Consider the following 21,790-nt stretch of genomic DNA (forward strand, 5'->3'; position numbering starts at 1 on the left):
AGTTTCCCACTAGATTATGTTAGTATCCTCAGAACAGGAGTCATGTCTTTTCTCCTGTCACTCTCCCAGCCAACCCCCCACTTGCCCTCAGCACACAGTACAGGCACACAGTAAATAGTTCACAGGCCTGGCTTTTGGCACAGTGACGAACACATGGTGTTTGTTAAATAAATGTTTGCTGTTTTAATGAATACATATGCTTTTTTTAAAATATATATATATTTTTTTAAAAAATATATTTTATTGATTTTTCACAGAGAGGAAGGGAGAGAGAGAGAGAGAGTTAGAAACATCGACGAGAGAGAAACATCGATCAGCTGCCTCTTGCACATCCCCCACCAGGGATGTGCCCGCAACCCAGGTACATGCCCTTGACCGGAATCGAACCCGGGACCTCTCAGTCCGCAGGCCGACGCTCTATCCACTGAGCCAAACCGGTTTCGGCTAAAATATATTTCTTTACTGATTTCAGAGAGGAAGTGAGGAGAGAGAGATAGAAACATCAATGATGAGAGAGAATCATTGATCAGCTGCCTCTTGCACGCCCCCTGCTGGGGATCGAGTCTGCAACCCAGACATGTGCCCTTGGCGAGAATCGAACCTGGAACCTTTCAGTCTGAAGGCTGAAGCTCTATCCACTGGGCCAAGCCGGCTAGGGCAATACATATACATTTTAAAAACTCTATGTTAATTGCTATAGGGCCACCTCACCTCAAGTAGTCCCCCCTTTTATTCTCTTTATATATTCCTGTTTACTATTCCATATCACTGTCACCAGCTGAAATTTATCTGATTTGTTTACTTTTTATTATTTGTTTTATCCCAGTAGAAGATACGTTCCCTGAGTGTAGGGATCTCATTTATCTTGTTAACCTCTTCTCCACTGTCTAAGCATGCCTTCTACCAAACAGATACCCAGTAAATCCGGGCTCAAAGGCATGAATGACGGTTACAAGAGTGACGCTACCTGTGATAGGCATGGAACCCATTGCTTCAAGAAGCCGTACTTGGAGTATTTGGTACATTTTAAATGTTTTGCCTTCCATTTCAGGCGAAGTCACTTGCAACTCCTGTGGCAGAAAAGCAGGGACATCAGTGGAAAGAGTCAGACCCTGTGATAGTTGGAATTGGCGAGGAGGTAAGCTTGCTCCTGCATGTTTTTCCCACATGGCTGTTTCATTCTGGCTTTGAGCCTTGGCGTGTCCCAGGAGTCTGTGCTGTCAGTGAGCCCAGAGGCGGTGACGTGACTGCTGTGCCATTCGCACTAAGAAGTCTCCTTGGGTGTGGCTTCTGCAGATCGCGCACTTTCAGAAGGAGCTGGAAGAGCTGAAAGCTCGAACTGTGAAAGCCTGTTTCCAAGTGGGCACCCCTGAGGAGATGAAGATGCTGCGGACAGAATCGGATGACCTGCACGGCTTTCTTTTGGAGATTAAAGACACCACCGAGGTTCGTGTTTACGGATGGTCTTCCGAAGTTGATTGCACTTTTAACAGTTGTGCTCCTAGTACTCCATGGCTGTGTATGCTTTTTCTTCAAGGATCACGGTGTTGTTTCTTATGTGTGAGTCGTTCACGGAGGAATGCCCAAGTTCAGATTCTACCTTTAGCACTTAATAAACTAGATGACTTTGGGCAAGTTAATCTAGCTGCTCTGTTTTAGTTTTCTCATGGGAAGTGGAATGATAATAGTTTCTACCCTATTGACACGTACAAGGCACTCCATAAAAGTTGCCAGTTGTTAGTTTAAGTAGTATTTGAAAATTTACTTTCGAATGTTTGAAGTTTTCCAGGGTGTTTGTTAGCAGTGACTGTCTTCGGTAAGATTACAGGTACTGTTAATACTTACTCTCTGAATTTTCGATCGCTAGAACTGGTTTCTTTTTTTTTAAAAAAAATAGACTTTTATTGATTTCAGAGAGGAAGGGAGAGGGAGATAGAAATATCAATGATAGCCCAAGCCGGTTTGGCTCAGTGGATAGAGCATCAGCCTGTGGACTGAGGGGTCCCAGGTTCGAGTCCAGTCAAGGGCATGTACCTTGGTTGCGGGCACATCCCCAGTGGGGGGCGTGCAGGAGGCAGCTGATCAATGTTTCTAACTCTCTATCCCTTTCCCTTCCTCTCTGTAAAAAATCAATAAAATATATTTTTTAAAAAAAAGAACTATCAATGATAACACTTACTGATTGGCTGCCTCGTGCACGCCCCCTACTGGGGATCAAACTGTGACCTCCTGGTTCAGCCGTGGGCAAACTACGGCCTGCGGGCCAGATCCGGCCTGTTTGGCTCTTCTATCCGGCCCGCAGAGCCGAAAGAGCGGAGGGTTCTCTTGCTCTCCCCTCCGCTCCTTCACCAGCAGCAGTGTTAACATGGCAACGTCGGGAAACACGGACGCAGCTCCTTCTTCTGAGTCCAGTTTAAGAACCCATTGTGGCCCTCGAGTCAAAAATTTTGCCCACCCCTGTCCTGGTTCATAGGTCTACATTCAACCACTGACCCACGCCAGCCGAGCAGAAATGGTTTCTTATAAGTACCGCGCGCTAACCGATTGCGACACTGGAGCTCCAATGGTTTCTTAATGAGAAAGAAAAATAATTTTTTAAATGAACATTGGTAGACTAAAAATGAAAATTTAAAAAAAATAGCCCCAGTCAGTTTGGATCAGTGGTTGGAGCATCAGCCCATGGACTGAAGGATCCCGGGTTTGATTCTAGTCAAGGGCACATACTTCTGTTACAGGCTCGATCCCTCGCCCTGGTCAGGGCACATGTGGGAGGCAACTAATCAGTATATCTCTTTCACATCGATGTTTCTCTCTCCCTTTCACTCTCTCTAAAAGTCAATGGAGAAAAAAATCCTCGGAAGAGGATTAACAACAACACAAAATTACAAGGGAAAGAAAGAACATTGGTATCTTTCTCTAAGTAGTGAAATTCTTTTTTTTGCAATATTAACTGTATTCAGTGTTCACCATGTTAACTATTTGAGAAGTACTACCTTCCTTGATCCAGAACAGAAAGGTTAATTTCTTAGAAATACCACTTTTTGTATCAGTACATCCTATTCCTTTCGTAGTCTCTTCATGGAGATATAAGCGCCCTGAAAACAACTCTACTTGAGGGCTTCGCTGGTGTTGAAGAAGCCAGGGAACAGAGTGCGAGGAACCGTGACTCGGGATACCGGCACTTGCTCTACAGGAGACCCCTGGACCCCAGGAGTGAGGCGCAGCTCCAGGTAGGAGCCAGCAGAGCGCTGGCAGCAGGGCCTCGCCGTTCTCCTCCTTGAAGCCTGGGTTCGGGCGACTGTCTTACGAATTGGCTCACTTCCTGTGAATAATTTACCTGTTCCCCATAGACTTCCTTAACTGATAGAGAAGATGGGACTCTTCCACGTAATGCTTTTTGGATTAAACAAAAATGGAATTCTTAACTAAACCCTCAGCTGGGTAGAAAGTATGCTGTTGAAAAAGATACATTGAGAAATCAAGTCATGAATAATAACTATTAAAGTAGCAATTACTCATTGAGCACCAGGTGCTCTGCAGGTGTTTTTTACACATTATTTCTAGTCTTTAAAACCAGCTGTTCTGTAAGACTCGAGTTTCCGATCCCAGTGTACAGATGAGGACTGTGAGCCTTAGAGGCGAGGGAGCCTGCCCAAGGCGGTGGTGGTGGTAGGAGTGGAACCAGGATTAAGACCTCCTCTTGCCCGGGTGCTTTCCTGTGTGCCATAATTTAGCACCGCTACTTTTCTCATTAATTGTTAATTAATTATTCTTATTCTCTATCTTTGTGAGATCTGGTTTTTGTTTTCATCTTTCAATTTATTCCAAACTGTTGTACCATCAGCTTGGTGGGGGGTCATCCCCAGTTCCTTGCATTTGCCTGGAATCCCTGTAGAAGTGGGGTACAGAGGACAGAGCTGGTCACCCTCACCCAGCACGTGAGGGTCTATAGGGTGAGGAACCCCTTCTGCCCAGAAAACCCACCATCCACAGGCCTCACCTGATAAACTCTCTGACAGTAGGAGAAGGAGAGACATGGTCCCTCCGCCCAGAAAGGGGAGGAGCCCTGGCTGTGTCCACAGCCCTGAGGGATCCCCAGATGCTCCACCACGGTGGACATTAACCCTCCAAGCAAGGGGGTGCTAAGCACGGCCTGCCTCTTCGTCTAGTCACACTTGCTTCCTACGGCCTTTTCACCTCCTGCTCTGCGTCCAAACTAAAAGAAAAGCATACAGCTATTGGGAAACACTCCCATTCAAAAATAAGTCAGTTTCTCTTTTCCCAGTGCTAAATAGACCATAGTAGCTGGCATGTATCAGTTCATGCCCTGTACAAAAGAAATGTCCTGGAAGTACCAACGTCTCACCACTAGTAGGCGCTGGACCCTAGAGCCTGGACAGTTTGGCTCAGAGCCTGTGCTCTTGACCACACACTGCAGCCTGCAGCCCCTGCAGCTGGCTAAGTGGCAGTGGGGAAGATGAGCACACAGACGCAGTGTGGCTATGTACCTGTGGGATTACAGGCAGGGGAGCAGCGAGGCCACAGAGAAGAAGTGTTTCTGGTGGGCCGCAAAAGAAGCGTGGGTGTTCTGAGAGGTAAAGTCGGGAGAGCACTCGGGAGCTAATGCACGGAGGTCGCGTTGCGCCTGAGTGTTCAGAGAAAGGGCCCCCCCTAGCCAGGTGTTGGCTGAAATTTACATTTGATGCTGAGGTTCCTGCCACTTCCTGGAGCCAGCTTGACTCTCTTTCAACGACATTTCCTCTTTTTCAGTTGGGACACTTACCCTTATCCAAGGATAATTTTAAGCTACGTTTAAACACAGATGCAGAGAGCTTTCCCTGTGTATGCACATTGTCTTCATTTGCTTACACATTTAATGGACTGCTTCGTCTTTATTGTTCATTTTTGAAGGTCAAGTTGTATAGCATGAAGGTTAACACTGGATCAAAATTTAAAGAAAATTATTGCAGGCCTAAAATAAGTTAATAGATAAGAATTTTAATGCACTTTCTAGTGTTGATGCTATTTTTTTGTTGTTGTTTTGGCGAAATGAAATTTTCTCAATTGGTGAGATGACTTCAGTGTTCTGAATGAATTGGTTCAGAATTATTTTCAGCACTGTTTCGTAGGATAGTTTTGTCTGTAGTACAGTTAATTTCATGGGTGGGGGAGCAAAACCTAAATGGATGCCCTGTCGGAGTGCCAGAGTGCAGCGGAAAATTCCTAGGCCAGGCTGAGTTACTTCAGAGGAACTGAAAAATGAGAACTAAGCAAGAACTTTTGTTCCCTGGAGGCCCTGGACTGACACCCTTTCTGTTTCTTTACACCACCTCTCTGTCACACCCTCAGAAAGGTTGAGTTTCTGGATTTCATTTGGATTGTAATGTTCTGATGATTATGTTAAAACCTAGTATGTGTTCTTTGTTCATTATGGCTCTCAATATAAAAATAATTGAAGCCGAAACCGGTTTGGCTCAGTAGATAGAGCGTCGGCCTGCGGACTGAAGGGTCCCAGGTTCGATTCCGATCAAGGGCATGTACCTGGGTTGCGGGCACATCCCCAGTAGGAGATATGCAGGAGGCAGCTAATCGATGTTTCTCTCTCATTGATGTTTCTGACTCTCTCTCTCCCTTCCTTTTTGTAGAAAATCAATGGAATATATTAAAAAAATAAAATAAAATAAAAATAATTGAAAATTATTTTGATTGTTTTGATACATCTTTCTCCAAGCTACTGGAAAATGGAGTCTTTTTTTTTTCTTGTAGGAAATTCGGCGCCTTCATCAATATGTGAAGTTTGCTGTCCAAGATGTGAATGATGTTCTAGACTTGGAGTGGGATCAGCATCTGGAACAAAAGAGAAAACAAAAGTAAGCGAGGTCCCATCCCCCACTGGTGGCAGGAAATAGTGCTGCCACCTTTTCAAAAGATTTAGGAACATGGATAAAAGCCCTGAAATGTTCATTCTCATCAACCCTGTCTTTCTGCTCCCAGATATTTGTTCTGCAGACACAATAGCAGTGCTCACAACAGGGTGCATCAGAGAATTTATATCGCAGCTCAGCTAGCTCATGATGCAGACAAATTGGATTAACCCTGCTTACCCACGGCTTAGAGGAGGGGCTCAGAGTCTGGTCTTTTTCTCTTAATACAGACATAACCATGGAGTAGCATGTTCTCCAAATATCACATTAAAGATATGTTACAGGGAGTGTACAAGATGGTGATTATATAACTACTAGAGGCCCGGTGCACGGATTTGTGCACCAGTGGGGTCCCTTGGCTTGGCCTGTGCCCTCTCGCAATCCGGGACCCCTCAGGGGATGTCGGAGAGCCGGTTTCGGCCCGATCCCCTCAGGCCAGGCCGAGGTACCCTACATGTGCACAAATTCGTGCACCAGGCCTCTAGTATGCATATAAGATCTTTGGTTAATCTCTTCCCACCCTCTCCCCTCTTCCCTTCCCTCTGAGATTCACCAGTCTGTTCCATGTTTCCGTGCCTGTGGTTTCCACTCCTGCATTGAGTGCCTCCTGGTGGTCAGTGTGCATCATAGCTACCGGCTAGTCAGCTGATTGCTTAGGCTTTTATAAATATAGATTATTAGGTACACAATATATGTAATATGAAAAAGGTAAAACAAGCCATAGCCGGCTTGGCTCAGTGGATAAAGTGTCAGCCTGCGGACTGAAGGGTCCCAGGTTCGATTCCAGTTAAGGGCACATGCCTGGGTTGCGGGCATGCCCAGTAGGGGGTGTGCAGGAAGCAGCCGAACAGTGATTCCTTCTTGTCATTGATGTTTCTATCTCTCCTTCTCCCTTCCTCTCTGAAATCAATAAAGAAATATATATTTAAAAAAAGAAAAAAAAAGAAAAAGGTAAGACAAAATACTGGGTGATCTCAACATGGAGAACTAAACATTGAAAAGAGGCTGGAAATTAATCTGACAATACTATCACAGATACAGCTGCGAGATGGGGTTAAGAGGAATTTTTTCTTTATACTCTTGTATATTCCAAGTTTTCTTTTTAAGGAAACATTCCTGATTAGTGTGGCTAATTAGAAGGACGAGAGGAATGATGACAAAGGTATGACAAGGAACAGAATGCAGTACATTGTTAGAATAGTTGAGTGCCAATGAGAAATTGGGAAAACAGATCAGCCCTCCACGCGTTCCATGTTGAAACACCTACACTTGATCAGTGGATTAGCCGTGTGGGGAAGCAAACCAAGAAATGCTCTGTTTACCTGTTTATAAAGCTGTGGGATCACAGAACTTTAAGTGGGGCAGCCTGGGTGGGATGTCAGGGGCAGGGCCAGAATGTGCTTAAAATTCAGTGAGCAGGATTGTATGCGTTATATTGTACCACCTGGAGAATGGATTTGTGTCCAACCTGAGGAATCTGCTTGGAACATAGGTGGGGGAGATAGAGGTGAGTGTTGGTCCCTCCGACACTGTGGGGAGGATTCCTCACCTGTGGCCTGGAGCACCTGGCCCTGTGGCAGTGGGGCCCCAGGGAGATTTCACAGCTCCCTCCCTAGTCCTGAGTTCACGTTCAGCCACATGGAGGGGACGGCGTGTCCTGCTCTGCTTGATATTTGGGTTTCTCTCTCAGAACAGGGAAGCCGGGCTTGCTTCTCCTTTATGACAGCTCTGTGGACTTACTAACTAATGTACTTTATTTTTAATTCCCTTTATTCAGAGTTCAGATTCTTAAGTCTATGCCGTTTTCTAGCGTTTCTGTTTAGGCCTTTGTATAAGCATTACCTTGTACCCTATTGATATGTGTTTTTAAATATTTATCTTGATCCCATCTGTGTGACTCAGTGGTTGAGGGTCGACCTTTGAACCAGGAGGTCACAACATGGTTCGATTCCTAGTCAAGGCATATGCCTAGGTTGCAGACTCAGTCCCCAGTTGGGGGCATGCAGGAGGCAGCCTATCAATGATTCTTTCCCATCATTGATGATTCTCTCTCTCCCTCTCCCTTCCTCTTTGAAATGAAAAATATATTTTAAAATAAAAAATATATATATATTTTTTGAACTAACCTGTCACCTGAAGGAAAGGGAACCGGCCCTTCCTTGTTGCAGTTCCTGGGGTGGGTGCCCCTTGCTGCTTCGGCGTGCTCTCTCCCCCACTGATTCTTGGCAGCATGCGAAGAGATGACTGACTCCATCGGCTTTCCTGGGCCTTTTCTTTTATTGAATGTGACTTACACACAGGAAACAGCACATGTCCTAAGTACGTTGCTGAATGAATCTGTCCCCTGTTGTTGACACGTCTCCCACCCTGTTGTACCCAGCGCCTCTGGGATTGTGCCAGCTGTGCCTGCAGGCCTCGTTAGGCTTTCGTCCCTTTTTTTACGTTCTAGTATTTCCTGATGCTGTTTGTCCGCTAGTGATTCTGTTTTAGTCTTTTCACTGTTATAGTTGTAGTCTTCTTCTTCTGTGGGAGGTTTCTATACTTGAACCACTCACGTTGAATTCTTTTCTCATTGCTGTCAACAGGCGCCTGCTTGTGCCGGAGCGAGAGACGCTGTTTAACACCCTGGCCAACAACCGGGAGATCATCAACCAGCAGAGGAAGAGGTTGAACTGCCTGGTGGACAGTCTCCAGCAGCTGCGACTTTACAACCAGACTTCCCAGTGGCGCCTTCCCTCGGCGGCGCCCTCCCAGAGCAGCACTCACAGGTGTGCGGGAGAAGGGGCTCCAGCTACTTGCACTCCGTCAGTGTGGCTGAGTGAATGGATACATATTGGGGGGTACGGTGGAATCGTCTTAAAGTGGTTCAGATGTGGGTTTGCAAGTGACTGCTGTCCGTCACCTGTGTGACCCTGGTCAGGTCCCTCACCCTCTCTGATCCTCTGTTCCTTTGCTTAAAAAATGGGGATAACAGTATACGCCTCCCGGGTGGTTGGGGAGTTAAATTCAGTCTGGAAAGCACCCAGTAGTGTGTGTGAGGAGACCGGAGCTCAGTAGATGACAGTAGACACTGTGGTAACAGTGTTGTTTTCCTGAAGATTAACTGGTAGAATTAGGTTGACTTACTTGTTTCAGAGTTTAGGTTTGTCATTTTGCTTGAGTGCGGGAACTTTCAGACCCTAGCAGTTAGGCAGTTTACCCTTGACATTCCCTGGGTGGTTTTGTGTTTTGCCTTTAAGCCAGATGTGTAGGTGTTCATTGCCCCTTCTGCTGAAGCTCTCTCAGTGCGTGTGCTGGGGGTGGTGAGGGGGGTATGTGATGTTGTGGTTGCCATCTCTTTCCTTTGGATTGATTACATCGATTGGTCAGATGGCCTGTTTCTGAATGGGGGTGCTCTCATTTCTTGCGCTTATATTTAGGACAATGCACGCCCAGCCCTCAGGTTTCTCTGGTCATAGTTGGTTTCTATATGACACTGTCGCACTTCAGTTTTGACAGTGACCTGGAAAGCCTGCGCAATGCTTTGTTGAAAACCACCATAGAGTCTCACACCAAACCCTTGCCGAAAGTACCAGGTAAGTGCGTTCTTCCCGGTCCTTAGCTATTGGTGTTCTTTCTTCTACTGACCAGGTTGTAAGCATTTATGGCTCATGAATTTCTTGCAGCTAAACTGTCCCCTGTGAAACAGGCACAGCTGAGGAACTTCCTGGCCAAGAGGAAGACCCCACCAGTGAGATCCACGGCGCCAGGTAGAGGAGCCGGGCCTGAACTCTTAGCACAAACCAAACAGCTGGTGTGGGAGGGGGTGTGTTTGTCTGTGTCTGTGTTTTCCTTTTGGTTCCTAGTAGGAGCTGGAGGAAATGTCCCGAGAGTCTGTTGTGCATCTGAAGCTGGAGTAGGAGCTGCTCGGCCAAGCAGCTCGAGGGTGGTTTTGGCGTTACCTCCCTGTTTTCTGCAGTCCTCACATTGAGTGGCAGTGCTTCCCAAGGTTTGGGGACACTGAGCTGGCTCCACGGTTCATAGCCTCTGCTTTAGAAAGTTGACTTCCCTGGTTTGTGTGGGGTTTGAGTAAGATTGTATTTGGAAAAAAGCCTTCTTTTTTTTAGGAAGATAGAGAAAAACCCGCTGATTGGGGAATGATGGCTAAAAACACCTACTGAAAAGAAGCCATATAACCAGTGAAAAAAACTTGTTTTTGCTATTAAATTACCTAGATAACCGTGTTATACACAGCTTCAGGCATAGTAGTGCTTTGCTTTTGTGCTTGTATCTGCTTTTCTTTTTTCTGTTTTGAGTTGAAACTGGTTTTTTTATACCAACAACCAATAATTTTTTTGGTAATTAAAATAGGATGGAAATTTAATCTTACTGTACCACCATTCATTAATTTTTCTGTAATCATATAAAGCTAAATTAGGTAAGGTAATAGTCACAGGCAAGTGAAATCTTTTTAATAATCATTTCCATTATCTAAACATACCTTCTCTTAGTAGATAATTGGAAAAATGTGGAAAAATATAACGAAGAATAAAAGTTACTCTTATCCCTCAACCCAAATATGTCATCAGTTATGTCATTTTGGTTTACTCTTAAATTTTTTTCTTTGTATCTATAAATTGGATTTTTTGAAAATGAGACTGGGACTGTTGCATTTATAATTTCATACTTTTATATATTTTTTTTTAAATATATTTTATTGATTTTTTACAGAGAGGAAGGGAGAGAGATAGAGAGTTAGAAACATGATGAGAGAGGAACATCGATCAGCTGCCTCCTGCACATCTCCTACTGGGGATGTGCCCGCAACCCAGGTACATGCCCTTGACCGGAATCGAACCTGGGACCTTTCAGTCCGCAGGCCGACGCTCTATCCACTGAGCCAAACCGGTTTCCGCTATATTTTTTAATTAGAAACTTACAAACCTTTACTGTAAAACAGAAAATGACAAGTGTAAGTGACGATGTGGACAGATTGGGCCCCTTGTGCACCGTTAGTGGAATGTAAAGGGTGCTGCGCTAGAGAACACAGCTGGTGGTTCCTCAAAACACTAAATAATTGCCATAGGATCCAACAATCCACTCGTGGGTATACACCCCAAAGACTGGAGAGTAGGAACCCAAACAGATATTTGTACATTCGTGTTCATGGCAGCATTATTCAGAATAGCTGAAAGTAAAAGCAAGCCGAACACCCAATGGATTGAATAGATAAGTGAAATGGGGTGTATACGTATCTTAAAAAGGAAGGAAATTCTGACATGCTACACTGTGGATGAAACTTTAGGATATTGTGCTAAGGAAAAAGCCAGTCACAAAGACAAATATTGTATGAGTCTACTTCTGTGAGTAAGCAGAGCAGTCAAATTCATAGTGACAAACTAGAACAGCGGTCGCCAGAGGCCGAGGGGAAGAGCAGAATGGGGAGTTAGTTTTTAATGGGGACGGTATTTTTAGACCTAATTGATCAAAAGAATCAATAGATTTAGCTGCAAATGTCTGAGGCAGTCAGGACTGAGGACCTTCTGTTGTTACCAGTTTGCATTAGGCCTGTTCTTAGAAATTATTGTGGAAAAGTGACAGCAGTGGTGCGACTTCCCCATGATGCAGGAGCTTCTCTGTTACTTTTCTGACACGTTATTACTCTGCCTGTGGGATCCGTCGAGGACACCAGCTCTCCCACGTTCACACCAGCATTCATTCTGCCTCTCACTTCACATTTTTTTTATTTCAGTCAAAGTGTTCTCGTCATACATGGCTCGATATTTCAAAGCCCCATTTGAGCAGAGACCCCAAACCATCTTTATTCACATTTGACAGTAGCTGCTTCCACTTAAAATAAGTAATAATTAAGTCATTTTGTAGATTGGCTATTTGTCTGTCCACAGTGGAAATTACATAGCTCTTGGGCTGCTTCGTTACTGACTTGGGTTTTGTTTGGGGCTTTGTAGCCAGCCTGTCTCGGTCAGCCTTCCTGTCTCAGAGATACTACGAAGACTTGGATGAAGCCAGCTCCACGTCATCCATCTCCCAGTCTCTGGAGAATGAGGACACACAGGCACCCTGTAAAGATGACGATGCCGGGATCCAGGTCCCTCGCCACGCCCCCGTGGTGCGCACTCCCTCCATCCAGCCCGGTCTCTTGCCCCAGACAGCAGCTCCTTTTGCTAAATCTCACCTGAGTCATGGTCCACCTGGCGTGCTGGGAGCTTCAGGTAGGAAACAAGGAGACGGGAAACTCCCCCCCCCCCCCCACCACCCCCCGGTAGGCTTTGAACTTAGAAAGGAACTGGAGCTGGGTTTTATACTGCCACACCACTGAGTTGTTGGTTCTGGCCCATTCCTGCTAATAGTTAAGAAACTTGAAGACCAGGTCAAAGGAGGTGTGTGCCCCTAGAAGCAGTTGGTGGGACATAGGAGGAAGAAGAGGCCGAGGCTGACACTGTCACCGCCTTGCTGTGGAGTCCAGTGTGCGTTTATTTAGACAGGTCTTTTCGGGAGGAACAGCAGGAGCTGTTTGCCTCCGTGCGAAGCAGCGTCCACCCTTGTGCCCTGCACATCCCAGCTTATTTCACTCCCTGCTCCTGCCGTGTTCTGCCCCAGCTCACCAGCACGTCCGTGCTCCTGCGGGGACCGGTGTCGGCTCACTGCGGGGACCGGTGCTGTTAGTGTCGGGGCTGTGCTCTGAAGTGGCTTCTGACAGCAAACAAGCAGCGTGCAATAGGGATGGAGAGGTTTTCTGAGAGGAGAGTGGGAAATCGGTCAGATCGATGTGTGTTGGCATAAAGGCTACATTTCCATCGGTGTCACGGGACGTGATCGTGTAGAGCAGTGATTTTCGACCTGTGTGCCGCAAGAACTTGTAAAACGTGTCATACTTGGACTGTGACAACAGACAACACAACAATCGCTGTCTGGTGTGAATGAATCAAAATTATAGCTATTTTTTGTCAGCTTGGCAAAAAAAGTATATTTTGGTATGCCACAGAATTTTAGTGATTATTTTATGTGTGCCATGAGATGAAACAGGCTGAAAATCGCTGGTGTAAAGTATCTGTTAGTAGAGGCCGGCAGGCAAATTGCATTGGCATCTTTGAAAGATGTGGATGGCAGCCTGCCTGTTTACTGGTACTTTCCTGTTTTTAATCTTGGTATTTTCCCTGCAACCTAACATGGAGAATTGACCGTTTTAACTTTTGTGTTTTCCTCTTCTCGGACCTACTTTGTTTTCCTTAGCGTCTACGTCTGCCAGCAAAATCATCCCTCAAGGGGCTGACAGCACAATGCTCGCAACCAAAACCGTGAAGCACGGTGCGCCGGGCCCCTCCCACACCATCCCAGCTCCACAGGCGGCCGCTGCGGCAGCACTGAGACGCCAGATGGCCAGTCAGGCGCCAGGTGAGAGTGGAGCCCACACCTGTGCAGGGACTGGTGTGAGCTGTCTGCGTCTCGGGCTGGGGTGGCAGGTGCCAGCTAGCCCCTGGCTCTGCTGCCGTTCAGAACGAAGGCTGCTGTGCAGCCTCTCTCCTGGTGGAAAGGGTTCCCAGGAAGCAGACTTCCTTGTCGGGGAGGTGTTAGGCTGCCACAGTCAGTTAAGCGGGAAATCGGGTTTTCTGGTGAGTGTTAATCCCTGCCTTGGAACAGTGCTTTAAGCCCACAATCGGTCTTTGCAGTTAGATCACCTGGGAGCATTCAGAGGCTCTGTGGTCTCTTAGGAATCGCGCTGCCCTGTGAGGTGGGTATTAGTGTGCCCGTTTTGCTTTTGAGTGATGTGACATTCAGAGAGGGAAGGAGACCCGTCTGATGAGAAGCAGAACCCAGACCCCAACCCGAGGTCTTTCCCTTGCAACACAGCTACTGCTTGGGGCGGCAGCTGTGGCTGTTACAGGCAGGGACTCTAGTGAGCACGGCATTTTGTCAGTGTCGTGGCTGTCCACGTTTTCTGCACTGGGACTTCTGGGTAGCTGGCCTCAAGGACTTCACTTGGTCTCCATGTACAAGCCAGTGGTTTTGGCCCCCACCGCCCCCCCCCCCCCACACACACACCCCTTACTCCCCAGCAGTTAGCAATACTGGTGGTAGAGCTCAGGAATGCTGCAAAAAAAATCTTTTTGAAAAATTTATTAATTTCTTTTTGCATATCATGGGTCACTTTTATGAAAAGCATCATTACTATAATTGGCAGTAGTTTACATTTTATCTTACATGGTAGCAGTTTTCAAAGAAAAAGTGAAAGGACGTCACAACAGAGGAAAGCAGTACATTCAGTCATGTAGATGTCATGGCTAGTGTAGAGCTGAGGTCCTGCTGTTGAGCTTCGTGGCTTAAAGAAACGAAGTCCTTTAATTTGAAAAGGACCCGAGTCCCTACTCTACTCTTCCTTTCTTCATCTCCTTCCTTTGTTTACACCAGTGCATTACGAGACCGCGAGACAATGAGACTGTAGTTCTGTCTGGCAAGAACCCTCCCAGTAGGTTAATTTCCAAAGGGGCCCTTCACATGTCATTGCTGAGCCTCGGGACAGAGCCAGTCACACTAACGTGAAGGCTGTCCAAGTGCATGGATGTGTGTGTGCAAGTGTGGGAACCATACAGTCAGAAAGGGAAAGATGAGCAAGTACAATAGGTGTGGTAAATTCCATCTTGACCTTCACAGCTAACACATTAAATGTATAACGTCACCCTTCCTTTGAGCACCTCTTTCTTCCATGAGAGCCACTGAGTTACAAATTCTCTTTATTCTAATACCAGTGGTACTAGAAGGAAAGGGGGAAAAGAGCATTATGTAGGTTGCCTTAAAAAGACATGGTCACCTCCCAAATTTCCTCTCTCCTGGGGAGAATGACTGATGCACTGCACACCCTTCATGACCGGGACCCCTTGTGACGTCCCTGTAGAACATGCTTGGACTTCAGTGCACAGGACACCCCACAACAACGGATTATTGAGCCCCAAAGTGTCCGTACTGCCAAAGCTGAGAAATAAATTTTTTTGTTTTAGCTGAATAAAATTATTTTTTCGTTTTATCACTGCTTAGAACACATATCAATTTAGATAGTTGTTTTTTTTTTTAAGACATGGTGGTTTGATTTAGACAAAGGAGAATTACCATTATACAGTGATAAAAGATTTCTAAGAAAAGTTCAGATATTAAAACCCGTATCAAGGCATCTAAACTAGATGTGAAAGAGCATAAATAAGGTACCTTTGAGCCTTCTAAAAGGATAGAATCCTTTGATGTTTCCTTTAAATATTACTTGGACCAAGCAGAATCCTGGCATTGTGCTGAACAGGCCCCAAGTCACGCTGATAGAGTTGATTATTTATAAACTGAAAATCTGCCAGGATTTCGGATTATCCCACTGTCAGCAGGAGGGGGTGCGATTTTATTATCATTCTGGAAGCAGAAATTTCTAAGGTGTAGGCACCTTTGTGCCAGATGAAAAATGTGCAGTCGTAGGCAGGAAGTCCCGGGTGCTTCTCTGAAGGAGGGAGAGAGCGAGCTGCCACAGACCCACGTCCCACCCAGGCTGCCGCTTTCAGTTTGGCCAAATATGTAGTTAGCAGAGATCCAAGAGCTTTGCTCAGGCCTTCTTAATAGTTAGTTTTAAAATATCACTAAGTTCTGGAATACAGTTTTAAGCTGTAAGACACAGAAAGAGAGACGTGAAAGCTGACAGGCCTGAGATGGGTGAGTAGGTGTCAGGTTAATCCCGGTTGCCATTAATTCAGGCCTCTTGGCCTCCCTCATCTTGTCTAGGCTCCATTTCCCACATTTTATTCACCGTGTCTGTCTCACTAAGCCGTGGCTCCTTTAGAGAAGAAACTCCATGTCAGACATTTTTGGTATTCCCAGCACCTAACAGTCTGGCAGTAAAAGCCCATGTGAAAGGATGGTTGAATAGAAGAGTGGAGGGTGGAAAAATCCTTAGTCTGAATCATGCTAACGCTCCAGCTCTTTCTGCCCTTTTCCAAGGTGAGCAAACAGCGTGGCAGGCAATCTCAGCTCTGCTGTCTACAATCTGCCCAGGGAATTCTTTTTCCCTGAACTAGGGCATTTGACTAAATTGCATGCATCTTCATCTCATAATCTTTATGAATGGAGGCCAGGTGTTCACTGAACACAGCGCTGCAGAGCTGCCTCGAGTAGCTGTCCTTTCTCTGTCTAATAGGATTGCAATCTGCTTGGGTTTCTGTCCTGGTGGTTTATGTAGGGCTAGACTTTTTGATCCCTCGTTGCGATTAATATGCCTCTCTGTTCTCTGTTTCAATAGCTGTGAGTACTTTGACCGAATCAACTTTGAAGACTGTCCCTCAAGTGGTAAATGTGCAGGAATTGAAGAATAACCCTTCATCTACAGCGATGGGGTATGTTACGCCTTTGTAGCGTGTGTACATCAGCCAGTGAATTACTTGTAATATCGGGGACTGCCTGCAGGGAGCAACATTGCTGCCCGCACTGGGTGACTGTTTTGCCTCAGGGTCTAAGGCCGGATGCGGCCCGTTTGAAATGAATAAAACTAAAAAAAAAAAAAAAAAAAAGACCGTACCCTTTTATGTAATGATGCTTACTTTGAATTTATATTAGTTCACACAAACACTCCATCCATGCTTTTGTTCCGGCCCTCCGGTCCAGTTTAAGAACCCATTGTGGCCCTCGAGTCAAAAAGTTTGCCCACCCCTGGTTTAAGGGGTGGACAGCTAATCTTGGATACAAGACTGGGTTTTCAGGAGATTATCCTCTTCAACTTGCCAGTGACCGGTCCCTCATGAGCCTCTAAGCCTGTGCCATGTGTGCTGCACAGGAGGGCTATGGAGTCGGGGGTGGGACTTGGTTTTTTACATAGGTATTTTTTATAGTCTCAGGGTTCCAGAGTTGATGCTTCAGTTCTCATGGAGACTTGATTCTGCAAACTCAGTGGTGATCTTGAGATTGACAGTCTCCTCCCTCGTCTCCTCTCTCAGGCATTGCTGTACTTTCAAGTTTCTTCTGCCTTTTGTATGAAAAGAACAAAAAAGAAACGGTCTTAAAAGGCAGCAGCTCTGCTTGGAGACTCGCAGCGTCTCTTCTCTGCTGTATTTGAGGGCTGGGTCATCGCTGCTGCTGGAGCTTGCTTCTCTTTCGTCTGGATCTGTTTAGAATTCACGGCGCTGGCTCCCGCGCACAGTTCTGGCAGCACAGTTCAGAGTCTGCCTTCTGCCGTTGCTCTGCGTGTGTTGTAGCTGTGAACTCGGTGGTCCAGCCCAGCCTCCCCAGTGGCATAGGAAAGAGTCGAAGGACTTTCCTCGGGTTGGATGTCGGCATCGTGATGACCAGTGTCATTCAGGGAATTAGTGTCTGGTGCCCGCTCTCTCCCCCACCGGGTCTGCTCCCCGGTCAGTTTTGGTTTTACCAAGTGGCCCTGCCTCCCTAGTCCACTGGGCTTCTCTTTTCCAATTGGTCCATTTATCAACACAGTCTGTCCCGGGAATTTCTTCATTATCTCGGGCTGTACTAAAGCCAAAAACAAGCCTACCCACATTGGATCTTGTAGTGACCTTGACGCTTTGGTATGCTGGTTAGACCAAGATGGCATTTGTGGTTGTTGCGAACTTCTCAAGGGAAAAAATGTGCATTGAGTTTGGGAATTGTCGCCAGATTCTTCATATAAGGAAGGCAAAGAAAAGCCACTGAATGGCTAAGTGGCTTAATGGGGAAAGAAATGAAGTGGGGGATTTCTGAGACATTGTAGCCGCTAACCAGGGATGAGAACTCGCTCTTGGTGATTTCATTTGCCTTTTCTCAGGCTTTGTTTCCCTCAAAGGGGTCAGCTGAGCTGATCTGAGAGAAGGGCTTTGTTAGAAGAGCAGTTCTGAGTTTGCCTTTTTCTGATTTAAGAAAAATAGACACAAAAGTTCAAAAGGAATCTTGAAGAAACTTTTCCTTCCTTTCCCCACCGAGTTGGACTCTGGTACACTGATTTAACTTGTCTGCCCAGCATGGTGCCTGGAGTGTAGTTCCTTTTTAATAACCACTTATCAGGTAACAAACTCTGAGCATAATCAATAAGCGGAGATTGGTATTTACTGTCTCCCCCAATAAAAAAGCTTCAGAGGGAAATGCATTCATTATCAGATTCTGTGAAGCAGTAGTTCTTAGATGTATTTTAAGTATTTAATTTTGCATTTAACTTTTTTAAAGTCGTATCTTAGAGAAGATTAACCGTAAGATGAGCTTATCTATTTCTGCCCTTGGCATCTTACGTTCATCGGCTTCATCCACTTATATTCATTAACTAACCGCCCTGTGTTAAGGGAGAGGGTTTACCTGGAGCAAACCCAGGGCTGTCGGACTCCCATGCGGAGCTCAGTCACCTGGTTCAGCAGAGTCTGGGCAACTGCAATGCTGCCCTGGGTGTGAAGGGCACAGCAGTGGGTCACACCAACCCCTGCTTTCGCGGCACTTACTTTAGCAAGGAGACAGCCACTGCACACCAGTTGCACAGCGTTATTAACTGCAGTGTAGTGAGCTCAGAAGGAGAGGGACCAGCTGCTGAGAAAGCACGGCGTGCGCGGGCTGGTGGGGAAACGCTGTTTTAGCTGGAAGTTAAACAGTGGCCAGAAGTTTCCAGGCGAAGACTGCAGAGAAGAGTGCTGAACCGAGGTTGGAATGTGTGACGGCAGATCTGGGCAAGGACAGTGCTGGGAGTGAAGCTGGAAGTGAAGCTGGAAGAAGGCCCCTTGTGGCCAGAGGCCTGGCAGGAAGCGGGGAGGGAAGAGAGGGGGGCTGGATGAGGGAGGTTTGGCTGGTTTGTTTGTTTTTACTAACACACACCAGACACATCATTCCTTTCAGGAATTTTGTTGTTCATGCGCTCATTTTTTACTCCCAACAAATAATGAGTGTGTTCTGTATGCCGCACACTGTTCTAGGTGCTGGGGATAAAGCAGCTAACTGAACAGACCGCCAAAACCCACCCTGCCCTAGTCACAGAAAGACTGAGATGTGAAATAAACTAGTACATAGTGTTTCAGATGGTGGCCGGTCTGCTGGACGAAATAGCAGTAGAAAGGGGGTTAGGGCTGTTGGCTGCGCTGGGTTGCAGTTTTAAACAGTGTGGTCAAGGCAGGCGGGTGTTTCTCCCCCCAGTTACTGGCTACAATGTCTCAGACATACCAGACCGAGTTTCTTTCACCTCAAGCTGGATTTTTTGTCTTCTGTAATGTCTTGCCTTCCGGTGGCTTTTGACACTTGACATTTGGATGAAGATCAAAAGGCCAGAGAGCAGATCTCGTGGATATCCTACGGAAACAGCTCCGGCACAGGCCTGTGGTGGGAGTGTGTCTGGCGGGCTCAGGGAAGAGCCAGGTGGCACTGGTGGCTGGAGGGAGAAAGGAGCCCTGGAGATGGGGGCAGGGGCAGGGGCAGGGGCAGGGGCAGGGTAGGCACGTGGAGCTCAGGACCTGGTTCAGCTAGCAAGCTGGGTCAGGACCTGGTTGACATTGGATATTTTTTGAGCAGTGAGTGATCTGATTTCTTTTTTGGTTTATTTTTTTTTAACTTTAGCAGTTGTTTTTTTAATCTCTATTGTTGAGAGTATTACATAGGTCCCCTTTTTTCTTCCATTGACCTCTCCCCTCTCCACTCCTCCACCCCAGGCCTTCATCACTCTATTGTCTTTGTCTATGGGTTATGCATATACACATATGAGTTCATTGGTTGATCGCTCCCCCCACCCTCCCCTGCCTTCCCTCTGAGGTTTGACAGCACGGATACTAAAATTGGAAGGATACAGAGAAGATTAGCATGGCCCACAAGGATGACAACTTGAGCAGTGTTTTAATATTGAGGCATAATTTACAAACAGTAAAATTCATCTTTTTCTAATTATAAAATTCTTATGAGCTTTGATAAATGCAAATAGTTGTATATGACCTATGGTTTTAGCAGGAAGCGCTGGTTCTTATCTTGAGAATAGATCAAAGGGGCTGGGGTCGGGGACGGTAGAAACAGCGAGACCAGTTAGGAAGCTTTTCCTGTTTTTATAGTGGTAAAATATACATAGAACAGAAGTGACATCGTAACCATTTTTAAGTGTACAATCCATGACATTAAGTACAGGTAGTGTTGTGTGGCCCTCACCACTATTTATTTCCAGAGCTTTGTCATCCATCCCTCCCTGAAACTGTCTCCTTTAAACAATAACTGTTCACGCCCCCTTCCCTCCAGTCCCTGGTAGCCTCTATTCTACTTCCTGTCTCTAATAATTTGCCTATTGTAGGAACCTCATATAATTGGAATCCTTTTGTGTCTGGCTCATTACACTTGAATTTTCAAGATTCATTCATGTTGTAGCATATGTCAGAATTTCATGCCTTTTATGACTAGATAATACTCCATTGTGCGCATATTCCCATTCATCTGTTGATGAACACTTGGGTGTTTCCCCCTCTTGGCTATTGTGAATAATGCCACAGTGACCATTGGTGTACAAGTATCCGTGTGAGCCCCTGCTTTTAGTTATTTTGGATAATGTTTTATGGAATTGCTAGATGACGCGGTACTTCTTTTTAGCTTTTTGATCTAAACGTAGTTCAAACTGTTTCACAAAGCGGCTGCACCTTTTTACATTCCCAACAACAATGGGCGAGGGTTCCAATTTCCCCACATCCTCACCAGCATTTGTCATTGTCCATCTTTTTTATGATAGCCATCCTAGTGCATATTAAATGTTATCATTGTGGGGCTTTTATTATTTATTTTAATCTTTGCTGGAGGGTTAAATGTTTTTATTGATTTTAGAGAGAGGAAGGGAGAGAAAGAAACATTGGTCGATGCCTCCCTCATGGGAATTGAACCCACAACCTTTTGGTGTAACAGACGCTGCTCCAACAAACTGAGTGACCTGGCCAGGGCTCATTGTGGTTTTGATATTCATTTCCTTAATGACTAATAACTAGTCATTAGTCATAGGTTGGACATCTATTTGTGTGCTCATTGGTCATTTGTATCTTCTTTGGAGAAATGTCTGTTTAGATCCTATGCACTTTTTTTTTAATTTTTTCATTTTTTATCTTTAATTTCTTTATTGGTTAAGGTATTACAAATGTGTCCTCATCCCCCCATTAACCCCCAACCTTCCCCCCCCCCCCACTCATGCTCTCACCCCCCTGTTGTCCGTGTCCATTGGTTTGGCTTATATGCCTGCATACAAGTCCTTCGGTTGATCTCGTCCCCTTACCCCCACCCTCCCCTACTTTCCCTCTGGGGATTGATAGTCTGATTGCTGTTTCTCTGTCTTTGGATCTGTCCCTGTTCATCAGTCTATGTTGTCCTCTATATTCCACAAATGAGTGAGATCATGTGGTATTTATCTTTCTCTGACTCGCTTATTTCACTTAGCATAATGCTCTCCAGTTCCATCCATGCTGTTGCAAATGGCAAGAGTTCCTTCTTTTTTACCGCAGCATAGTATTCCATTGTGTAGATGTACCACAGTTTTTTAATCCACTCATCTGCTGATGGGCACTTAGGCTGTTTCCAAATCTTAGCTATGGTGAATTGAGCTGCTATGAACATAGAGATGAATATATCCTTTCTAATTGGTGTTTCTGGCTTCTTGGGATATATTCCTAGAAGTGGGATCACTGGGTCAAATGGGAGTTCCATTTTTAGTTTTTTGAGGAAACTCCATACTGTTCTCCACAGTGGCTGCACCAGTCTGCATTCCCACCAGCAGTGCAGAAGGGTTCCTTTTTTTCCACATCCTCTCCGACACTTGTTGTTTGTTGATTTGTTGATGATAGCCATTCTGGCAGGTGTGAGATGATACCGCATTGTCATTTTGACTTGCATCTCTCGTATAATTAGTGACTTTGAGCATGTTTTCA

The 21,790-nt window shown here is 45.7% G+C and overlaps 1 protein-coding gene and 1 pseudogene across 3 annotated transcripts in view; both read left to right on the top strand.

Annotated features, from left to right (window-relative positions):
* NUP214 (nucleoporin 214) overlaps positions 1-21,790 on the top strand; it is an 84,379-nt gene that overhangs the window by 23,140 nt on the left and 39,449 nt on the right. For 2 of the 3 annotated variants that reach the window (XM_059658344.1, XM_059658345.1), the window contains exons 15-24: positions 1,052-1,138; positions 1,297-1,446; positions 3,072-3,230; positions 5,767-5,870; positions 8,510-8,692; positions 9,414-9,499; positions 9,590-9,673; positions 11,873-12,136; positions 13,158-13,319; positions 16,195-16,288. In XM_059658344.1, the coding sequence (XP_059514327.1) occupies positions 1,052-1,138; positions 1,297-1,446; positions 3,072-3,230; positions 5,767-5,870; positions 8,510-8,692; positions 9,414-9,499; positions 9,590-9,673; positions 11,873-12,136; positions 13,158-13,319; positions 16,195-16,288 (1,373 nt within the window). Of the gene's footprint in view, positions 1-1,051; positions 1,139-1,296; positions 1,447-3,071; positions 3,231-5,766; positions 5,871-6,957; positions 6,978-8,509; positions 8,693-9,413; positions 9,500-9,589; positions 9,674-11,872; positions 12,137-13,157; positions 13,320-16,194; positions 16,289-21,790 lie in introns of those variants that run through there. The other variant, XM_059658346.1, reaches the window with a different exon arrangement.
* On the top strand, positions 19,656-19,749 carry LOC132212870 (U6 spliceosomal RNA; annotated as a pseudogene).

This window comes from Myotis daubentonii, chromosome 11 (assembly GCF_963259705.1).
Source record: "Myotis daubentonii chromosome 11, mMyoDau2.1, whole genome shotgun sequence".
Classification (NCBI taxonomy): domain Eukaryota; kingdom Metazoa; phylum Chordata; class Mammalia; order Chiroptera; family Vespertilionidae; genus Myotis; species Myotis daubentonii.